At 31.7% G+C, this 21,409-nt stretch overlaps 3 protein-coding genes across 3 annotated transcripts; 1 reads left to right on the plus strand and 2 right to left on the minus strand.

The window, feature by feature from the left end:
• Nucleotides 1–69: 69 nt before the first annotated feature.
• LOC111711490 (uncharacterized) lies at nt 70–4,084 on the minus strand. Its single transcript, XM_023485866.1, has 6 exons — nt 3,805–4,084; nt 3,183–3,245; nt 2,637–2,774; nt 2,079–2,218; nt 1,765–1,803; nt 70–1,565 (listed from the first exon to the last, which is right to left on the minus strand). Exons 1-6 carry the CDS (start codon nt 3,826–3,828, stop codon nt 1,457–1,459), a joined length of 513 nt encoding a protein of 170 aa, XP_023341634.1. The 5' UTR covers nt 3,829–4,084; the 3' UTR covers nt 70–1,456.
• A 1,014-nt stretch (nt 4,085–5,098) lies between these two features.
• LOC111711499 (centromere protein V) lies at nt 5,099–8,136 on the minus strand. Its single transcript, XM_023485877.1, has 5 exons — nt 8,084–8,136; nt 6,377–6,458; nt 6,041–6,170; nt 5,550–5,655; nt 5,099–5,216 (listed from the first exon to the last, which is right to left on the minus strand). The coding sequence occupies exons 1-5, from the start codon at nt 8,096–8,098 to the stop codon at nt 5,133–5,135; spliced, it is 417 nt and encodes a 138-aa protein (XP_023341645.1). The 5' UTR covers nt 8,099–8,136; the 3' UTR covers nt 5,099–5,132.
• An 882-nt stretch (nt 8,137–9,018) lies between these two features.
• Nucleotides 9,019–19,365, plus strand: LOC111711802 (juvenile hormone acid O-methyltransferase). Its single transcript, XM_023486252.1, has 11 exons — nt 9,019–9,049; nt 11,427–11,482; nt 11,751–11,857; nt 12,118–12,234; nt 13,139–13,210; nt 14,743–14,840; nt 17,134–17,182; nt 17,680–17,781; nt 18,132–18,221; nt 18,477–18,562; nt 19,132–19,365. The coding sequence occupies exons 2-11, from the start codon at nt 11,428–11,430 to the stop codon at nt 19,181–19,183; spliced, it is 828 nt and encodes a 275-aa protein (XP_023342020.1). The 5' UTR covers nt 9,019–9,049; nt 11,427; the 3' UTR covers nt 19,184–19,365.
• The last annotated feature ends 2,044 nt before the right edge of the window (nt 19,366–21,409 follow it).

Here is a 21,409-nt window from a genome sequence, read left to right on the forward strand (position 1 = left end):
TTAAAGGAGGGGGGGGGGGATTTTGATCAGAAAATTAGAAAAAATTAAAGGAGAGGGGGGGATTTTAATCAGAAAGTTATAAAGAAAATATTTAGATTTGTATTTCCTTTTGATATTTTTCTCCTTGCTCTCCTTTCTAAACTCAACCTTTACCTTAGAACTCATTGACAATCTAGAAACAGAAGTCAAAGTAAACTTATTTGCACTGGTTTCTTGCAGACGTTAAGTTTAAACTTTCTTGCTGTAAAGTTTGATTTTGAACTCTGAAAGTTCTCCTGCAGATCTGCCTGGAGCAAAGAGAATCCATTGGAAGTTTGAAACTAAACCATAGATTTAAGAATGTTCTCACCGAATTTAAAACAGATGAAGGTATAGAGAGTCTTGGAGCGGTTACGTTCAGAGTAAATTAATTAGGACGAGTTTATAATTTCATAGCTTTAGTTACGTAAAGGGCACAATCTAATTAATAGATTTAAAGAATTTATTTCATGATGAATTCCTTCCAATTTATATTTATTATTGGCACAATAAGATAGAGAGGCGGAAGGTTTAGTATAAATAGATAAAATCCCACCAAAATCATAATGTTCAGTCGTGGAAGTTAACGAGATGCTCAGGAATTTACTCAAATCTTTAAAAATATTGATTGCATCTATTCTTCAGAGCTTATATAGGTAAGATTCCTGCGTAGCGGAGTAGGAGAAATATTTTTTTATTCCATCTGAACAAGTAGTTGCAATTTAAATGTATACAAAGCGTGAGACAAAATAAGTAAACCTGAAAAGAGAACTGTTTAGGGTTAAATCTTTCAGCCAACATTTCTATTGAGATTGTTCGATCAAGCTTCTAAAGCTTTTCTATAAATGTTGGTTCTTTGATCTTTTCTTCTCTGTTAAACTTTAATCTGCATTTCAAAGGAAATCAAAAACAATGCTCCTGATTAAAAGAGACAGTAGACGTAACTTCAAGTGACTTTCTATTTATGGGCTTGAAAATAATAATCACAGATACCCTTTATAGACTTTTTTTACACCAAGAAATCTGAAATTTGAAATTTGTTTATTTTCAATTGTGGTTTAGACTTTTAAATTTCTACTGCAAAAACCTTGCAGGAAAATGTCTAAATTTAAAACTTTCCAAGCTAGATACTTATCACTTTTTTGATCAAATATGAAGATTTTAATGTTGCCGTTGTGAATCGAGCTTTTTTAGATTGTTGTTCACATAAAGTTAAAATGACAGTCCCTTTACAGGTTTTGAAATATTATTTATTTAAAGAAAATTAACCCATTTGGGTAAGAAATTTGTTGTGGGGCCACAAAAGTTTATATTCGAAAACAGTAATATTGTTATGTAGAAATTAGCAACAAAAAATAGGCTGGGTTTGGAACGAAAAGGTACGAAGGAGATGAGAAAATGGATTGTATTAATGTAATAAAGGTACATAATTGATTAGCTAGAGCTCTGCAGTGATTAATGATGATATAATCAATTCAACTATTCCTATCTCGGTTCTGTAATTAGAGGAGAAGTATTCTAGTGAGACAAACTCAACCTTCAAGGATCTGAATATAAATACATAAGTATATAAAACTTTATGCTATCTTACTTATCTGTATAATTAAGAGAAATAAAATTAGTCTTTTCGAAGTTTTCAAATAGTGATAAGATTGTATACAGTTTCTACGAGGGAAATTTGAAACAGAACTTTCCTCCGATCCCCCCAACCATTTTTTAGGAAAAAAAATCTATAAAAAATCATACCTCGGAAACATCCAATTTCTGTTCTTAACCTCTGTAACTCTTCACAAAACTAGCTTTAATCATTAACATTTCTTGAAGAATGAGCTATCAATTCTGTTATCTTGAAATTTTTCTTTAAATCAAGAATAAATTTTGAACTTTTATGTTTCTATATTTATTGTTAGTCTAAATAAAAAGTTTTACTTTTACGATTTGATTTGATCCATTGTTCATTATTGAAATTAAACAATATAATTAAACCTTCTTGCCAGAACTCGTCAAAATCCTAAGATAGCGAATCTTAGGATTTTGGAGTGATATAAAAAGCTATTTTCCTAATAATATTTTCAGACAGAGATCTACCGATCTCTTGAATGATTACTCGTTGTATGTGAACCATAGACTGATGATCTGTTAGGAAAATGAGATGAGGTTTACTTCCAACACTAGAACCCAGGAGAGAACTAACAAACTTCTGAGAAGATATTTTTTTTCAAGGATATTTTTATTTTTTAATTAATGACTATAAATCATGTATTATTTACTAGACATTTTTAAAGAACGTTTTTATAGGTGCTAACCAATTTTCGGGAGAAACAAATAGATTTAATGTGATGTGGTAGTAATCTAGAATAAAAGGGATTATAGGACGAACTATGGTAAAATAAACTCTGATCAATTACATTTAAATTAATTGTCGATCTTTTTGTAAATGAAATGTATATATGTAAAGCATCTTTATTGAACAGAAAATGTAAATCATTGCCACGCTGGACATGCAGAAAAGCATGCAATTTCAGACAGCTTAGTAATTAGGCTAAGTCGTTATTCCAAATAAAAAGGTATTATGTGTATTTTGAAATAAGGTGTAGAAATATCCAAAAAAAACTTTCCTTTAGTTTTATTATCATTTGTGGAGGTTGGTTGTCAGGTTGTAGTTGAACATGAGCAAGAATAATACTGGTGTGAATATACTTCTTCTCTGTATGTTTAAGGTTAGCAGGATCATCTAGCAGCAGGTTCTCAATACACTAGATTAAAATATGTATCACGTCATGCAAATTAAAGTAAATTGAACAATTCAAATCTTTTCAATCTGTTCCCCTCTCATAGAAGATAATATATTGAGAAGATTAGAAATGTTTTAAATTTTAAATATGTAACATGAAAAATTTGCTGCAGGCATACTTATGCGTAAGATCAGAACCAGAGGAGCTACGAGGTCACAAAGTTGTACCATTTGAGAACACAATAGATTTCCACTTATCAAGGGATATGGTGGGATGAGAAAGTCAGCTGGAATAGTAAATGAATGGCAATTTGTTAATAAAATAAAAAAAGTATAAACTTTCACACTTTTTTGATTTACAAACGATTTAGCATGTAGAAAATATACAAAACGAGCCTATCCTATCCTATCCTATCCTATCCTATCCTACCTTTAATCTTATATCTTGGAAGTCAGTCTCTTCGTTCCCTGTCACAGCTCCCAAAAACAGTATCTTCAAAACAAACAAAATACAGGCATTTCATATACAATAGGGTTTAAGTATTAATGGCAGGAATCAGGATCAGTCATTTATCGTTTAGATTTTACCTTTTTTAAAAATCTTGTTTTGTTACGTAAATGTGTTAATGCTTGAAAATTGAAATTGATTTTAATTCTATAGTAAATGTCTCAAAATCAGGATATCTTCCAAAACGCAACATGAGCTGAAATACTGTAATTGTTTTAAAATCAAATCAAAGATCAACAAAGCTATAACTTTAAATATTTGGCTCAATTCTAACAGTCAGTGTTAAAAAATCGCGGTTAAGAATTAATAATTTAATATTCCCTGTATGTAGTAAGTTTTTTAGGAACAGAAAGGTCTAGAATGTTTTTCACTTTCTTTTAAAATGATTACAAAGTTTTTCAAACTTTCATAGTAATTTTCCCCGTCCTATGTTATTTCTATAAAATACATCCTTCATAAACGACTTTGCTGAGGTGTTATAAAAAATAATATTTTACTTTCTACGAATTTCCAAATAATTTGTTGAGATTATTAAAATATTTACCAAAATACAGGAAACATAACTCATCTTGTCTTTTCACATAATTTGATAAATTTCACTAAGAAGAAGGCAGAAGCAGTGTTCAACTGCTAGTATATATATATATATATATATATATACTACAGGTAAATATGTGTACATGTGTAAGGTAAGATAAAATTGCCAGTCATGTTCATTGTTCAAAGTACAGGTTCGTGTATCACAAATCCCAACAGGGATTTCTCCGATGTGTTGGATGTATTCAGACTAGACTTGTGTACGCTTCACGCCCCTCTTTTTAATATTAAAATCAAGACTTTTTTCTTCAATCTAGCTTTAATATAGCTTTAATCTAGCTTTAATCTAGCTTTAATCTAGCTTTAATCTAGCTTTAATCTAGCTTTAATCTAGCTTTAATATAGCTTTAATATAGCTTTACTATAGCTTCAATCTAGCTTTAATCTAGCTTTAATATAGCTTTAATCTAGCTTTACTATAGCTTCAATCTAGCTTTAATCTAGCTTTGATATAGCTTTAATCTAGTCGTCATTTTTTTCAATAAAAGGAGTGGCCGATAGGAACATTAAAGAAATCTGCAAAAATAAGTATATTAAATTCTAAGATGATAGTTTAAATCTCGATTCTATTGTATTAACATTGTTTATTGCAGATCATTTCTTAAAAAGCATTGTTCGCAAAAAATGAATGAAATCATTAAACTACTATAATCTATAACGTCTGAAATGGGTCTTTGACTTCGCAATTGATGTATTTCAATGATTCTCATTGGACTTTTATTGATTTTAAAAGTCGTCTTCCTATTTCAGAGTTTTCTGGATATCACCTTGTAAAACGTTGATGGAGTTTTATAAAATGTCGATAGAATCTCGTAAAACGTTGATAGAATTTCATAAAACGTTATTAAAACCTCGTAAAAGATTGATCGAATCTCTTAAAAGTTCTAAAAGTTCTGATAAAAATTAAGACAATCAAAAGCCCCATATAGCATAACTTTTTTTATGTATTGTTTACAGAATTAGACGCACATAAATTTTTTAGGGGACAATAAAAATACACTTTTTGCAGTTTGGGGGATTCTTTTTTTACGCATTTGGAGCTTGAAGGCAAATCAAACATGCTCTGAGAAAGAATAAATATGAATTTCAAGAATCATATCAAGTTTTGTGGATATGATGCAGATTATCTATAATTTTCACAAATTTTTAATATTATTTAAATCAAGATTCATAACAGAAACAAGTAGACTTTTCTTACAAGTATATGTGCAAGTAATTTACAAATTTCTTTTCTGCAATGGTCTGTTTATGTAATGCTTTATTTCAATACAATATCTAATTTGACATACTCTTTATCAATTTATCTTCATGGTAAGATTTCTCCCAATCCTTTCCATCAAATTGGATCAACTGGATCTCCTACAGAACAATCAAATACAAAATGAATCTTTTAGATTTTGTCTTCATTTTGGATTTTAGACAATTTGGGTCTTTGGTAACAACAAAAATATTTTCTGAAGCTTTTAAGTGTCATTTTTTTTTAAATGTACAAAAACCTTGTAAATCAACAATCTTGAACTCCCTGTAAGCGTGATTTTAAGTTAAGAAACTAAACATTATTTGACAATACTGCTTTTTACTCTAGCAGAATTTATACGTCTGGTTACAAAGATATAAGGATTAGAATATCAAAGTATGCGGCAAGTGTTCAGTTCCTTTCCCTGAATATTAAAACACATTGTAATACACAACCTGAATATCAGGGCTTAAAATACAATGTGGCATGAACCCAACTCCTCCTGGGTTAGATCTAGGTCGGTAGAAACTTTGAACCCCACAGTTTTTACAGAATAGATGCCTGCACAGTATAGATAGGATGTTAAAATAAAGTTGTTTAACCATGAATTATGAATATACAAAATTCTGAAATTCTGAAATTTGGATTTTAGTTTCAGAAGGATATAATATTGAAAAGCAAAGAACTATTTTAATTAGCTTTTTAACGCTTAACAAAAGTCCCACGAAACATGACACTTAAGAGACTACTTAAAAGTCGTCTTTTATTTTTGAAGACTACATTTTAAAAATTAAGAATTAAGACCAGGAAAAATCATTGCAGTCCTTTCTTAACTCCCATACTTTGTGGGATTTTCATGGGATGAAAGTCGTCTTGTGTAGATTAGAAATCAATCTTACATAAATTACATAAATTACAACAAAAAACTTAATATGGTAAATTTCACCTTGCTTGATGAGTGTTGAAAGTGTAAGTTTGAAGATTGTCTTTTCCGAACAAAAGAATAAATCGATTCTCGGGAACTATCACGTGATCATTCATTTTCATTCTGCACACGGAGCAATTGCATCGAACCACTTAAGATTTTATTTAATTATTTTTAGACAGCGATTTCTGCGCTTTTTCTTTCTTTTTCTTCATAAATGAAACTAGAATTGATAATTTGACTGGACAATTTGGAACGAAGGTGGAATAATTATTAGTCATCCTCCACAAAACAAAATAGTTAGAATTACTTTTTCTTGAAAACTTGACATTTTAATCCAGAAAGTTTCTTGTTTACCTTTTAGAAGAGCTGGAGCCAGAACATTCCAGCCAACTTTACCACAATGGCAGCCCCCAGTATACTCAATCAGGTTCTCATTCTATTCAACGTTATATCATCTACAGGGTGTCCCAATACACATAGAAAGAAATTGAGATCGTCTTTAATTTTGAAATATTAGTAACTGCCTTGTGAGCTTTAAAGGGACAGACCGGCTATGTAAGGTAGTTAAACTGAGTATGCAGTGTTGTGGACAAATTCTTTAGGATTCATTTGAGACATATAAAACTTTTTAAAGATCTGTAAATTCTGAGTTTGAGCGCAAAGTCGGCGTTCAAAATCGTACTTTTGAGTGGATACGTCTTCAGAATTTTTTTTTTTTAATTATTAAATAACGACGACAAAAAATGTAAACAAAATTCTACAGTAAACTAATTAGTTGTTTAGGGACAGGTTGAGAAAATAAAAATTAATCTTATCATCGAAAATAAGAAATCTTGTTCAATTATTAGTTTCTATAATCTCTCAATTATTCACAAAGATCTGCAGATTTTCTGGAATTTTTATTGAAAAGACGACATTTGTAGAATTTAGTAGAAATCTGCGAGTAAATTCATAGAAAATAAGAAATTCAAAATAATGATGAAAACGAAAAAATTGATTATAGCAATGATTTATTGACAAATTTCTTTTGAGAAATATGTTCCTAACCATCTAGTTAGTTTACTGTATAATTTTTACTTTATTTTCGTTGTCGTTATTAAATAATTAAAAAAAAACGATTCTGAAAAATTCATGATTTTGAACGTCGACTATGCTCTCAAACTCAGTAATTATACAAAAGTTTTATATATCTCAAATGAATCCTAAAGAATTTGTCCAAAACACTGCATACTCAGTTTAACTACCTTACATAGCCGGTCTGTTCCTTAAAAAAATATGGGCTAGCTTCTTTTTTTCTTTAAGATTTTAGGAGTTAGATTTTGATATTTCAAACAATGGAATTGAGCTTTTGCCACAAACTAAAATTTTCTAATCTCTATATTATTACGACCTGATGGTGTAAACCTTGATATTTTAAACTAAGATTATTTAATCTAACAGAATTCATAGTTTAAAATATCTAAGTTTAATTTCTTAGTATCTCGGTAAATATTGAAGGTATGGTTATTACGTATTAAAATAGCAGACCACATATAGGAAATCCCCATAGATTCCTCTGGTAATTAATTGAAGCACTACTATTATTGCTGTGTGTACGAAAATGCCGCGGGATTAAATATTATTTTGAGGTTGCCACTTATTTCCCATATTTAAGGGTAACTCCTGTATTTTATTGTAGCGGAACTTTTAACTCATTTTATCACACATTGTGATAACCACTCTCATTGTAATGTTAATTTTTCACAAATTCCTCCATTGTTTCTGTAGCTAAAGGTCCACAGAGAACCCAAGAAATGTTGAAAATAACCAATTTTTAATTTTTATTCTTGATTAGACAAAGTTTTTAATTGTGCCGCTGTGAATTGTACATCCCATCTCTATAAATGGATGTTCACTTTATATTACGTCTAGTCCTTTTATCATTGATTATTGATGTAATTTATCTTGGGTTAAAAAGCAATATTCTTTGATCCGCGATGATTTTCTAAAAATATGTTGGGATCGTGACAACTATCTTTAACAAAAGTCAAATCATAATTTAAATATAGATAATATGCTTACGTATTTTTCCTCCATGTTTTCCTAATTTACACTAACACAGCTAAGCATGTGAAATTTATTATGTCACTTTTTTAGGAAAGAGAGGAAATCAGGTTTTTGTGTTTATTTTAGATAACATACATTTATTTATACATATTTTGAACGTTGATAAATTGAATTCATATAAATATAATTCAATAATTCAACATTTAACATGAATTAACAAGATTACAAACTTTAAGAAGATTTTTCAGATTTTTGTAAAAAAAATCGTTCCAACGTTCAGCTGAAAACTACCTTCGGTTTTATAATTTTCTGAAACAACCTTCACTAGATTTACTTATATTCTATTCGTGAAAAAAAAAATTTGAATTTGTTTATTCAAGTAAAAAACCCGATCACTTTAACATTTAACCCCTAAGAAACCTTGCTTTGTCCGAAAACTAAACTTTCCCTTAAAAAAGTCAACTTAAATAATTTAGCACTTTAAACCCAAAATAAGAACAATACCGTAGTTCCCAAATCAAAATTTGAGGCAAATTGGTCAATGGAATTATGAGTTTTGATCATACAAACAAATATAGATTACTACTATAAATATATGTAGAATGTAGATGTCGTCTATTCTACTTTCTGTATGTATGTATGTTTGTATATATGGCGTATTATAGAGATTTAACGATGACCCAAAGTAAAGTTGTTAATAGAAAGGTTATCTGCTTCTCTCTATTAATAGAACAGTGCTTTAGCCAAACCTTATACTAATTTTAAAACCTGGGGGTGACACAAAAACTTCAATATTTTCCAACAATTTTTTTTGCTCATTTTTCTTAAATAAATGTTAAAATAATTTAAATTGAATAAAAAATTAATTACGAAATTATTTCTGTTAAAACCCCCTGAGAGTTGAGTATTCTTAAAATATGGTTTGAGAAACAAGTTGGCAGTAGTTATTCATCAATGTTTGAACGAGAAACCATCCAATAAGTAGGTTTATGATTTAAAATTTCATTTATATAATTGTGTGATCAACCCCCGCCCCCTAAAGAGAAAAATTCGTCGGTTTAACTAATTAGTGTTTGAATTATAGAGTAAGACTCATAAAACTAAAATAGAAAAAACTAAAAAGCCTATTAGATCCGAGTTGCGGTTTTAAACAGCAGTCCATTCAACACAAAACACAGCAACTGTACAATGTACACAGGCACATTTAACTCAGTATATTGATTTTACAGCAACAGCAAATATCAACACATAAGATTGCTGAAAATGCCGTCTTGCTATTCCGCAGTTTTTGGGTCTAACTGTATCAAAACAGATTGAGGTACTATTACATGCTTAACGAGTTTTGTCCTAAAAGCATTTTCTGATTTAGTTTTTTGACCAAGATTACAGATAAATGTGTTTACAATGTACATTATGTTTTGCTATGTATTTTACTATTGTATTGCTGTACAGTGGATGCCCAGCAGCTTTTTTGTCCTTTTCATTAGAGGAGGAGACATTCTTCTACACATAAATTTCTCTAGCCTGTATTTGTAAAGTACAGCTTGCTCTAGCTGCTTACAAGTCGGCCCGGTATAAACCTGAGTTTACAGTGAATAGAGACCATACAAAACACATTTAAAGGGACCGTTCACTTATTTGGGTAATTTCAGGGTAAACTAAACAGCCTATTCGCTCTTGATTGGTAATAGTCTTACTTTTCAAAGAGAACTGTGGCCGGAGAAAAAGCCGATTTTTCGTTCAGAATTCGAGCGCAAAGGGACGGTCCCTCTCTATAGACACTAATTGATGTTTTTTTCAGTATGTTGTGAATCAAAATAAATTTCGAATATAAAATTAAACTGTAGTATCTGATCGTTAATTGTAAATGTCATTATTTTTTTATTTTTGTTGTTTTTAAACTTTCTATTTCTAAAATAACACTATTTTATCGCATTCAAAATTGTGTATTGCCCGTGTAAAAAGCTGAATTGAACGCGGCATGACATATGAAAAGTTGTGCACATACGCGAACAAAATCTACAAAATCTACGAACCAAAATACGAGTAATGATTAACTGATTGTCGTAGAGACGTCGTCTTTGTATACATATTTTACATGTTTTAATACGAAAAACGTAAATTTCTTGCTAACTCAAATATCAAAAGTTTTCATATAATAGTTCATAATAACGAACACATAATGACATTAAAATATAATAAATTTAAATGTTATTGGGCTGCTGTCACTGAAAAAAAATAACAAATAGTGTCTATAGAGAGGGAACGTCCCTTTCCGCTCAAATTCTGAACGAAAAATCGGCTTTTTCTCCGGCCACAGTTGTCTTTGAAAAGTAAGAGCGAATAGGCTGTTCAGTTTACCCTGAAATTACCCAAATAAGTGAACGGTCCATTTAAGGGTTCAATTCTATGTTCGTAAAACCACATAGATGACGGTTCTATTCAAGGAACCACTCGCATCGTTTCTTGAAGTGAACTCATACATTTGATTCCAAGAAGTGCATAATTGGGTTTACTCCAAGGAACCACGGGTATAAGGAGTTCACTTCTAGAAACAATGCTTTATTTCTAGAAAAAATGCACATAGGGGTTCACACTTCTAGGAACCACGTACAAAAGGGGGTCATTACTAAGAACAACGCACAGGGGAGCATGGGTTAACTTCCAGGATCTATGCAATTAATTGTTTGCTTCTAGGAACCACATATGAAGGGATTTATTTCCATAAACCATGCACATAGGAGTTAACTTCTTAGAACCACTTATAAAAGTGGTCACTACCAAGAACCACGCACATAAGGAGAACGGGTTAACCAGAAACGTTGCCTCTAAGGGTTTACTTCAAGAAACCACGCATTAAGAGGTTCTCTTCCGGAAACCATACACATAGGGCCGGGCTCACTTCTGCAAACCATACATATAGGACCGGGCTCACTTCTGGAAACCATACACATAGGGCCGGGCTCACTTCAGGAAACCATACACATAGGGCCGGGCTCACTTCTGGAAACCATACACATAGGGTCGGGCTCACTTCTGGAAACCATACACATAGGGCCGGGCTCACTTCTGGAAACCATACACATAGGGTCGGGCTCACTTCTGGAAACCATAAACATAGGGTCGGGCTCACTTCTGGAAACCATACACATAGGACCGGGTTCACTTCTGCAAACCATGTTCAAAGTGGATCACTAAGAACCATGCACTAAAGGGGTCACTTCAAGGAACAATGCATACACGGATCATATTTCTACAATATCTATTAAAAACATTCTATATTAGTTGTATACAAGGTATCATCGTTAATATCTCTCTTTCTGGAGAAGACTTGTAAAAATAACAAAGTTTATTGTAGAATGCAGGATGCAGCGTTGTATTCCAGCTCTAACCAGATGCAAAGACGAGATGCAGGAAACATTTTGTACTTGGCAAATCGATTAAAAATTCTTTCTAATGGGCTTGGTCAATGTAATTTTTAAGTGAAATTTCTATTTCACAACGGTCTCCTTTAAACCCGAATATCCTCTTCGGATGTATTCAATTCATTCCTAATATAATATTTTTATGTTAACTTTATTCAAAATGGATTTTTAATACAAAATAATTATATTGAACAAAATCGTAAACTCGAAATTAATCCATCAGCGTTAAACTAAGATAAATAAATGTTTAAATACAGAGATTGCTCTGAGTACTATTCTCCCTACCATGAGCTGGAATGATAATGAGAGAATACTGGATATTGGTTCAGGTTCAGGAGATGTTACAGTTACTCTTATATCACAGGTAACAGCAACGTACAGTACAAACATCATTATTTCATTTAATAATTTTTGTTTGTTTGTTTCGCATTGCTGCAGCAGAAGGAAAATTTTGAATATAAAGACTGTTTGTACATTCAAACATGATTAAGACATTGTTACCCCCCCCCCCCCAACACAGAATTGAAATTCCCCTTGTTTTAAAATTAGAACGATTAGAGATTAAAAATAAACGGTTAAATCCTGTTTACTGTTCACGTCCAAGAAAAAAATATAATTGTTTAGCGTATACCTGTTCTCCACAAGATGACTGGAATAGACAATTCCCTTGAGATGGTTCGGTTCTCCTCTCTCAACTATGGAGATAAGAATACAGAGTTTCATTACATGGATCTAGAGAAGGTAAACTATACAACAGAAAAAAGTAGAAAGTAATATAATGTCGTCCTTTATTACACTAGCATTGGGAACCCTGCTTTGCCTGAAACTAAACTGTAAAAATCAACTTATTCAACTTAGAGTTTTTTAACTAAGCTAAAACACTCCCGTGGTTCTACATAGTTCCCAAAACAAAATGTCAAAGAATTTCTAAGTTAAGTCGGACATAAAAACAGACATTTAAACAGAGATTGAAGCAGAGGTTAATGCTTTATATACAGGGTGTCCCAAAAAACATGGGAATTCAGTGACGAATTCGATATCGTCTTTTTAAATAATTCTTTGATTTAGTATAGTGATACCAACTGAGAAAGCTTTAATCTGTAAGAGTTTCGTCTGCTATGTTTACATTTTGTTTGTTTATGTTTTGACTGCATACGGTTGTACTTAGTAAAACAAGAAAATTGCAGTATACAAACAGAGTAAACTTGTCTTCACTGTTCATCTTGCAGAGACATTATAGACACATCTTTACAATCTTTTACCTTTTTCATAAAATAAACTCTAGCAGACATTATAATATTATGGCTTTTGAAATTAGGTATTACAATGCTAATTCATAGCAAAGACGATATACTATTCGTCACTGAATTCCCATGTTTTTTGGGACACCCTGTATATAGACGGTAACGTCGCTAAGGATGTTGTATCTCTAACATGTCAATGTTAATGTTTCCTAATCAGTTTACTGTGAACTGTTTAGATGGAGGAATCCCCTAGATTAATGTTTCCTAATCAGTTTACTGTGAACTGTTTAGATGGAGGAATCCCCTAGATTAATGTTTCCTAATCAGTTTACTGTGAAATGTTTAGATGGAGGAACCCCATAGATTAATGTTTCCTAATCAGTTTACTGTGAACTGTTTAGATGGAGGAATCCCCTAGATTAATGTTTCCTGAAGGATTCACGAAGGTGTTCTCTCTATATTGTTTTCACTGGGTAAGTATTGAATATCATCATTTTTTATAACTACACGGTTTTTTAAGTCTTAAGTGTCCCAACAAACTTAAGATTTAAGTTCGACTTTGAGATCGTCTTTGTAAATGGTCTTTGATTTAGTTAAGTGATGCCAATTCTAAGAAAGTTGTAATTCGAAGAAGGTTTCTGCTAGAGTTTTGTTTTCATTGTTTGTATTTATAGTTTTATGTTGATAATTAAAATTACAAAAATAGCCATTTACTATTTACATGAACCATAAAAAAGACAATCTGAAATTCGTGTCTCAACTCTCATGTTTATTGGGACAGTCTAGTCTGTTTAGTTACTGTGACATTCTAAAGAAGACGACTTTTAATCCCTTCAATGTTATAGACTAATACAAAGGACAACCATAACTGATCATTATATGTTTTCTTTGCTTAAAGGTTGAGTGAAACATGAGTTTATAAAGAAAAGTATCTTTAAATGTTTATTTCATTAACCTAATCTTGTGATTTTCTGGCCGTTTTATCTTTTTACTTTAATCGTTCATATCAAATGAGTCATGGTTTGTACTCAACCTAATTGTACAGGGTGTCCCAATAAACATGGGAATTCAGTGACGAATTCGATATCGTCTTTTTAAATAATTCTTTGATTTAGTATAGTGATACCTACTGAGCCCAAAACTTAAGACAGGGTATCGTTATGAAAACCTGTTTTGAAACCCGGGTTTCAAGAATGGGGTTAGGCAGTTTTGTGGATATCAATATTTTTGTTGTGAAATATTATTTTATTAAGTTTCTTCATATTCTTCATTTTTTTAAATTTCTTAAATCAAAATCTACACAATTCCCAAGACCCCAAAAAGGAAACTCGGGAGTTTCGTTCAACGATACTCTTTTAAATTTCGGGCTCTGAGAAAGCTGTAGTCTGTAGGAGTTTCGTCTGCTATGTTCACATTTTGTTTGTTTATGTGTTGACTGCATACGGTTGTACTTAGTAAAACAAGACAATTTTTTACAAACAGAGTAAACTTGTCCGTCTTCACGGTTCATCTTGCGGAGACATTATAGAGAGATCTTTACATTCTTGTACCCTTTGCATAAAATAAACTCTAGCAGACATAATAATATTATGGCTTTTGAAATCAGGTATTACAATGCTAATTCATAACGAAGACGATATCCAATTCGTCACTGAATTCCCATGTTTTTTGGGACACCCTGTATTTAATTTCAGGTTGCTTTTTTAACTTTAAGAATTTGTATTAGCTTAAATATAGACGGATATGATTTTCAGCTTCTCATATTGTTGACAAAACTGCATAGTATTAGTATCATATTTTTTTCTGGTTGTTAATTCCTAGCTTTTTTGGCAGATAAACAGAGTTTAAGATGTATACCGTCAATTGCTCCCTCTCAAAGTTCCTTTTGTTAAGATCTGTTTTCATGTCCCCCCCTTCAACCCTCATATAAATTTGTATTGCAATGCCAAGCCATTTTTACCACTTCGTATTATCACCTTATCATACCCATTAACTATAATTTCAGGTTTCTGATTTGGAGAAAATGATGTTAAATGTTTATGAACTATTAGTAGATGGAGGAGAAGCTATGCTTCTGTTCCTAGCTTCTAATCCAATATTCAGGTAGAGTAAAGGTCTTTTAATCTCCAACCAGGTAGTTAAATCATCTATGTAAAGATAAAACAGGGTTTCCTACAAAGAATGAGACTGTAAATTGACGATTATGAGGTTAAATTAAGTATCCTACCTTGAATATAATCTTCTTTGGTTTAATTAATGATCAGGCAAAAAAAAACTTTATGCAGTTTCAGGAATCATATGCATGTAAAAGAAGGTATGGGATGAATGCACTATGCAGGATTCGTGGCTTGTATTTTTTAAGATCATAAAAGGCGCACTTCTGGTTGCTTTCTTTTTAAATCTGCATTATGCAGTAATTTTATCTTATTTAATATGTTAATATTTTACACAATAATTTTCCTCCTGAATAAAGATATTATCTCACCCCGGTCCCAGACTAACCTGGGCACGATGCGTTCTGTTTGAATTCAGTCGCGTTTTGTTCAATTTTATTCAACAATCTTTAAACTTTTGTTTTTGTTCCATACTTTTTCATTTAAAACGCATCCATTGACAAAAAAAAAGTATTAAAATAAAAAGCGATCAAATTGGGATCGAAAATCACAGCTTTTTAAACTCAGTGATCTCAGTGCTCCTCAATAATGTATGTCATTTTTTTAATTGGAAAATGTTGAAATTCATAAAATAAAGTTCTTTGCTCATTTATATGTTAGCTATAGCTTTCCAAACGGCTAAACCAAATCGGCTGATTTTTTTAGGGAGCCCATCAGAACCCCAGGGAGAACAAAGGGCTAAAAAATGATACAATTTTTTAAAGTTCCTCGGGCAACCCCGGGCACTGCTAAAATCTTGATTTAAGGCCAAGCGCGGGTAAACGGCGGGAGTAACTAACTATGTGTAACCTGGGAAGGGATCGCCGGGTGGTAACCGCCAAAAAAGTCCTTGGAAAAAAGTTTCCGGAAAAAAAGTCCAAAAATTTCACACTAAAAAAGTCCTGTGGAAAAAAGTCCTTTATTAAAAAGTCTCCGGAAATCCAATTCGAGACTTTATTTTCTAGGACTTTTTTTGTGGATCCAGTATGATTTTATACAAAAAAGTCCTCAGAAAAAAAGTCCTCTAACAAGTGAAAATGCATGATTCACAATTCTAGGTTTTTCTTTTCCTCGGATTTATTTTCTTCAGGACTTTTTTTCCTGGGATCTTATTTCCTGGGACTTTATTGGCAGCCCCCATACTATTTTAGAAAAAAAGTCCCAGGAATCCAAAACACAGGACTTTATTTCCAGTGACATTTTTTCCAAGGACTTGATAAAATTTGGACTTTTTTTCCAAAGTTTTTATTTCCAGGTTTTTTTTCCAGAAACTTTTTTCCCCGGGACTTTCTTACATAGATTCACGCCGGGTAAATCAGCTAGTATTGCATAATTATGGCGGCTAAAATTTAACAGAGGCACTATAATACTCTTTAGGTTTTACAGAAAAATTGTACATTTAACATTTTCCTAAAAAAATCCGAGATTTTATATTTTTTCGTCTTCCAGTTTAAAGCAACGAGGTTATAGTATATAGAGTGATGATATACGCTAATCCTTTACTAATGCAATCCATGAACTCCAATTCCAAAGGTCAATCTTTATATTACAGAACTGATTTCTGAAATAATTTATTTAGGAGAATTTGTTTTCCATTTTACTATTACAATCCATTACAGCTTTATTGTGTGCAGGATTCCATTTTCACAGGAAGACGTTTTATTACAGTCTTTTACAGAGCAATATTTCATCGTTAATAAGCGGTTCTGAGAAAAATGAGTAAAATTCAAGATACAAAACCTCTACATACACTTGTACTGCGAAAGCGCACTGCATATTTGATGTGTATACTGTATGATATAGGCCATAATCTCTTAATATCCTTGATCAGTAAACTGTCTTATTGTTGACTTGAAAAGTCACTATAATAAAATAAAGAGATCTAAAATGGATATTTCTAACATTTATTTAAAACGAAAGTGTTTTGAAATATTTGCATTTAAGGCGGAGTTAAAATTGGTTGATTTAGAAATTAACAAAGGAATTATGAATGGATATTTGATGGTACTTCATGGGAGGCATTTGAGTCGGAAAAATCGTCTTCCTTATATTTCGAATTAATTTTAACACTTATGTATACACTTAGGCTGTGCAAGCAAGCAGGTAGCTAAGATCCAGCCCCCCTGGTTAAAACATGAAACATACGAATGGAAAATATTAAATTAATATATATATATATCATACATATATCACATTCGAAAACTTTAATCAAAAATCCAATTGACACTTTGACATATTTTTAGAATGTATGAAATCCTTGGCAAGAATATCAGATGGTCCAAGTATATGCAGGTTTACATTTTTTTTATTGGCGAGTCAAAAGACGGATAGGTTTTGTACATTTTTAATTTTAAAATATATTGTTCTAATTGTTTAATCAACAGACAATCGTTTTAGGGGATAAAACATTCAATTAAAAGTAAAAAAAAGTGAATAAATTTTCCACAAAATAATCAGATAAGATAAATCACCCTGCTCTTTATATGCATGGTTTAATTTTAAGTAAAACAAGCTCCGATCCAAGGTTTTTTTTCAGCGATGAAATCTTTCAACGCTTTCTAAGCTGGCCAAACGGCTGGACCAAATCTTTTTAGAAATTTTGAAATTCTACGAGCAACGCCGTCACTTAATTTTAGCATCATTTTATGATAAAGAATAATCATTCTTGTGATTTTAAATATTTCAATTGAATATGATCATGATCAAAGTAAAGCCTATGTAAAAAGCTTCACCAATTAGTTTTCATCAATTATTATTTTAAATGCTAAATATTTGTCAAATCATTTTAGGATGTTGGTGACTTTATGCCAGTCTACCAAGATGTAACCAACCCTGAGGAAATATTTAGAAAAGTTCTTAAAAAATCAGGATTTCAGATTCAAACTTGCCAGGTATGGGGCTTTTATCATTCATTACTGCTATAGGGTTTTTATTTTGAGTTTCAATTTTTTAACCAAACATTTCATCATCATAACTTTACAACTTTCTACAACTTTCTTTGTTGTTGCAGTGTTAGGACGACATTTCAATCACAAGTAGAAATTAACTCCAATGAAGTTCAAATAAAAACCTGACAATTAAGTGATAACAAAAACTTTCGGCTTATTATATCATATCTGTACCTACATCTAGGGAAATTCTCGTCTTTTTATAAAACATACTTTAATATATATATACAGAAAAAATAAGAAATAAAAGTTTATACGTAAACAATAATAATAATAAATAAATTATAATTAAGGTTGAGAAAAGGAGTTTTACCTTCGCAGATGAGAATCAACTGGTTTCTTCTATTAGAGCTGTAAATCCGTTCTTGAAGAGAATTCCACAGGTATATTTGATATTGAAAGACCAAAGAGTAATCCCAAGAACGCTAACAATTTGGTTTCTCCTTCTATCCTCTTAATTGTAGACCACTGTAAATGTTTAATAGTGAATGTAAAGGTTTGCGAGAAAATGGTTGCAAAGATCATACCTCTAATGTATTACATGGGCTATAAATCCTTGGCCAGTCAGTTTACAGGTCTTGTTATAGATGTTGTAAAATCGTTTGTTTTTATGAATTCATGAAATAAATTCTGCTCAGGGGGAGCAGGCAGAGTTCCTGAAGGATTGTATGAGAACCTTGGAGTCTATTGGAACTCCAATCTGTCAAGGAAGAGCAGAGGCGAGGTAAAATTATCATGATAATGATTATAAAAAAATTTAATGGTAATGTTAATAATAATAATAACGTTAATGATAATAATAATACCATTGAGTTGGGATCCATAAAACTGTGGAAACAGGAAACACAGCAATTGTATTTGTGCGTTGTACAAAGGCACATTTAATTCTAAAAAGTTGATTTTCATGTATTGCATGATAAAACTATATGCTTATATATATTTATGTACATGCTATAACATTACTATTAATACGAGGGACGGAGGGCACAGCACACCATTTTTTTCATTTGTTCATATGAAACATGACGTTGCCTAAAATTGAAAAAAAGTGTTTTAAGACATACAAAAATATATTTAAAAGCACAAAATCAACGTTCGGACGAAAAAAGGTGTGTTCGGGAGAAATAATGGTGAGTGACGTCATTTGTGGTGCGGACAAAAAAATGGCGTGGTGTGCCTTCCCTCGCTCTCAATACACTTAAGATAGGATTGATGAAATGTCATGTTCCATAATTTTATGTGTCCCACTGTATATAGAGAAGATTAATAGATTGTTAATTAATATCTTATTAGATACAAACTGATATTGGCTCACATAAGAAAGCCGATGCGAGGAAAAAATTAGACCGGAGGACGACATTTTTTAAGAACTTGGAAGACGACATTTCGAATTGAGTTCAGATCGGGAACCCTAATATCACGACTCCCATCTCGAGGATTCATTTATATTATGCAGATTTATAAACTGGTGTTTATGGTGTCTACTAACAACTAGTTTTAAGGAAAATACATTTTGAGCATTTTGAACCGTTTTATTCTACCTGTGTAAGTTAATGTTTTCGTGTTTATCGATATTAAAGAAAATCCTTGTGAAAATTTAATTGTGAGGCTGAAGCATCAGTTATATAACCAAAAAACAGCGTAGTTATATCCAGAAATCTGTACAAAAATTCTTCATATCTCCTGTTATAGTGAATGCACAAAAAAACAGACAAAATTTTGCAAATACTAGGACTAGGAATATTTAGTGAATGCTGATTATTAACTCTAGAATTATACTTTTACGATTAGGGTTACAAATATCAATAAGACAAGATTATTTGCACGTGTGGGGGGGGGGGAGTAATCTGTATTCTTCACAATACAGAATTGCATTATTCCTTTCAATGCAAATGTGAATTTTGCGTCTGAAAATATGCGTACAGGTACTGCCGACTGCGTGGGTACATCGCCCATTTATATACCACTTAAACTGCAAAATTCTCGCTGCATTTACAGCTAAATATGAGCAAACACGATATGTATTCCGGGTTACATTGATTATCATATCATTTAGCATGAAGAAAAAGAAACCAAAATCTTAACTTATACCATTCAACCTTTAGTTTACTTATAAGATCCTCTAATTTCAGTTTTTAGGTCAACAAATGTTCACAAAAGGATTTCTAAATAGATTTTACACCCAATTGTTTCATCTTTCCGGTAGCATATGATCGATCCAATCAGGGTTCAGTCACGTGCTTGGTGACGATTCAGAACAAATAGAAATTGGAACGGCGCGGCGGTATCATCTATCTATCTATCTTATCGTGCAATTAGATATGATCCCTGAAATCGGTGCTAAACAGTAAATGGCAATGCGTGCTTCTTACTGTTTTATCTAAAGTTTCATCATTTTTGGTAACCTTGAAAAGTGTATATACTGCAAAATTCATAAAAACTAAGCAAATTAGCATCGATGCCCTCCCCCCTCCCGGCCCCCCAACATTTCAAAAATCCTTATTTTAGAGTCCGAGGAACAAAAACTATTTAAATGCACTCAGTGCAAACAAAATTCAAGTCCTGTCGTCTCCATCCTGCAAAAGTGAAGAAAAATAAGATTATTAATGAATAGACACTTCTCTTCACACATTACACTCCTTGATGATCATGCTTTCACATAAAAAGCATTTTAAGTTTATTGGTCGACAATTCAGGATTTCACCAATCCGGTTTCACGTTCAATCTTGTTCAACAAATCAGATTTCGAGGATTCTTGTCCTCGTCCAATGAAAATGAAGGATTTCAAAATTGTCGACCAATATGAGTCCTGCTTTAGTTCTTGGTGTTGATTTTCTCCCCTCAGCACATATTTTACATGGCAAGGCCAATGCTACTGCATGCCTGCATGCCCGCCTGACTGCCTGACTGCCTACTTATCAATTAATTTAATATTTTGGATGTCAAATAGAACTGAAAATTAAAAGTATTCGAGATAGTATTAGATTCAACACTCAACACTTCTTACCTAGATTTGAAAAAAAACATATTTGAAGTAAAAGTAAGATATTTTAGTTTTTTTATAATTATCTTGAATATCTAGAGTAATCTAGTTGTACCTGTGAAGTCAAACTAGAAGACATTTTATTAAATTTCGTCAAAACTCACGAAACCTCTTAATCTACATCAAAGGCTGTGAGCCTTTGCCAATTTCAAAATATAAGTTTTAAATACTTCAAACTATGAATTCTGTTGGATCAAATAATCTTAACTTGATTTATCAAATGCCATCAGGTTGCAATAATATGGGGATTAACAAATTAGTTTGTAAATTTTTATCAGTCGAATCATCATTAAAATAAATACTCCTTGGCAATAGTTTTATATGATTTATTTTATTTTATTTTTAAATTAATATAATATTAATTTTAATTTTATGCGATTTTCCTTTTATTATCTGCAGCTGTCTTGTCTCTCAAGGCGCGAAATAAGAATAAAAACTGAGCAAATATTTGCTAAATATTGTTTGCGAATATTAGATAAAGCGAATTATCAGACAGATGATGCTCATCAAATTGTTATCTTTTGTTTG

This window comes from Eurytemora carolleeae, unplaced genomic scaffold (genome assembly GCF_000591075.1).
Source record: "Eurytemora carolleeae unplaced genomic scaffold, Eaff_2.0 scaffold15, whole genome shotgun sequence".
Taxonomy (NCBI): domain Eukaryota; kingdom Metazoa; phylum Arthropoda; class Copepoda; order Calanoida; family Temoridae; genus Eurytemora; species Eurytemora carolleeae.

Bases quoted from the DNA above. Each gene is read 5' to 3' on its own strand.
- LOC111711490 (XM_023485866.1), bottom strand. From the start codon at position 3,828: ATGAGTTATGTTTCCTGTATTTTG. The intron at 3,246-3,804 runs GTAAATATTTTA...TTTGTTTTGAAG, and splicing joins GTTATGTTTCCTGTATTTTG to ATACTGTTTTTGGGAGCTGT. The intron at 2,775-3,182 runs GTAGGATAGGAT...ATTTTAATCTAG, and splicing joins TCCAAGATATAAGATTAAAG to TGTATTGAGAACCTGCTGCT.
- LOC111711499 (XM_023485877.1), bottom strand. The intron at 6,171-6,376 runs GTAAACAAGAAA...TAAAATCTTAAG, and splicing joins GGCTCCAGCTCTTCTAAAAG to TGGTTCGATGCAATTGCTCC. The intron at 5,217-5,549 runs GTTGTGTATTAC...ATTGTTCTGTAG, and splicing joins TTTTAAGCCCTGATATTCAG to GAGATCCAGTTGATCCAATT.
- LOC111711802 (XM_023486252.1), top strand. From the start codon at position 11,428: ATGCAGGATGCAGCGTTGTATTCCAGCTCTAACCAGATGCAAAGACGA. The intron at 17,183-17,679 runs GTTTACATTTTT...AAATCATTTTAG, and splicing joins GATGGTCCAAGTATATGCAG to GATGTTGGTGACTTTATGCC. The intron at 18,222-18,476 runs GTATATTTGATA...AATTCTGCTCAG, and splicing joins TCTTGAAGAGAATTCCACAG to GGGGAGCAGGCAGAGTTCCT.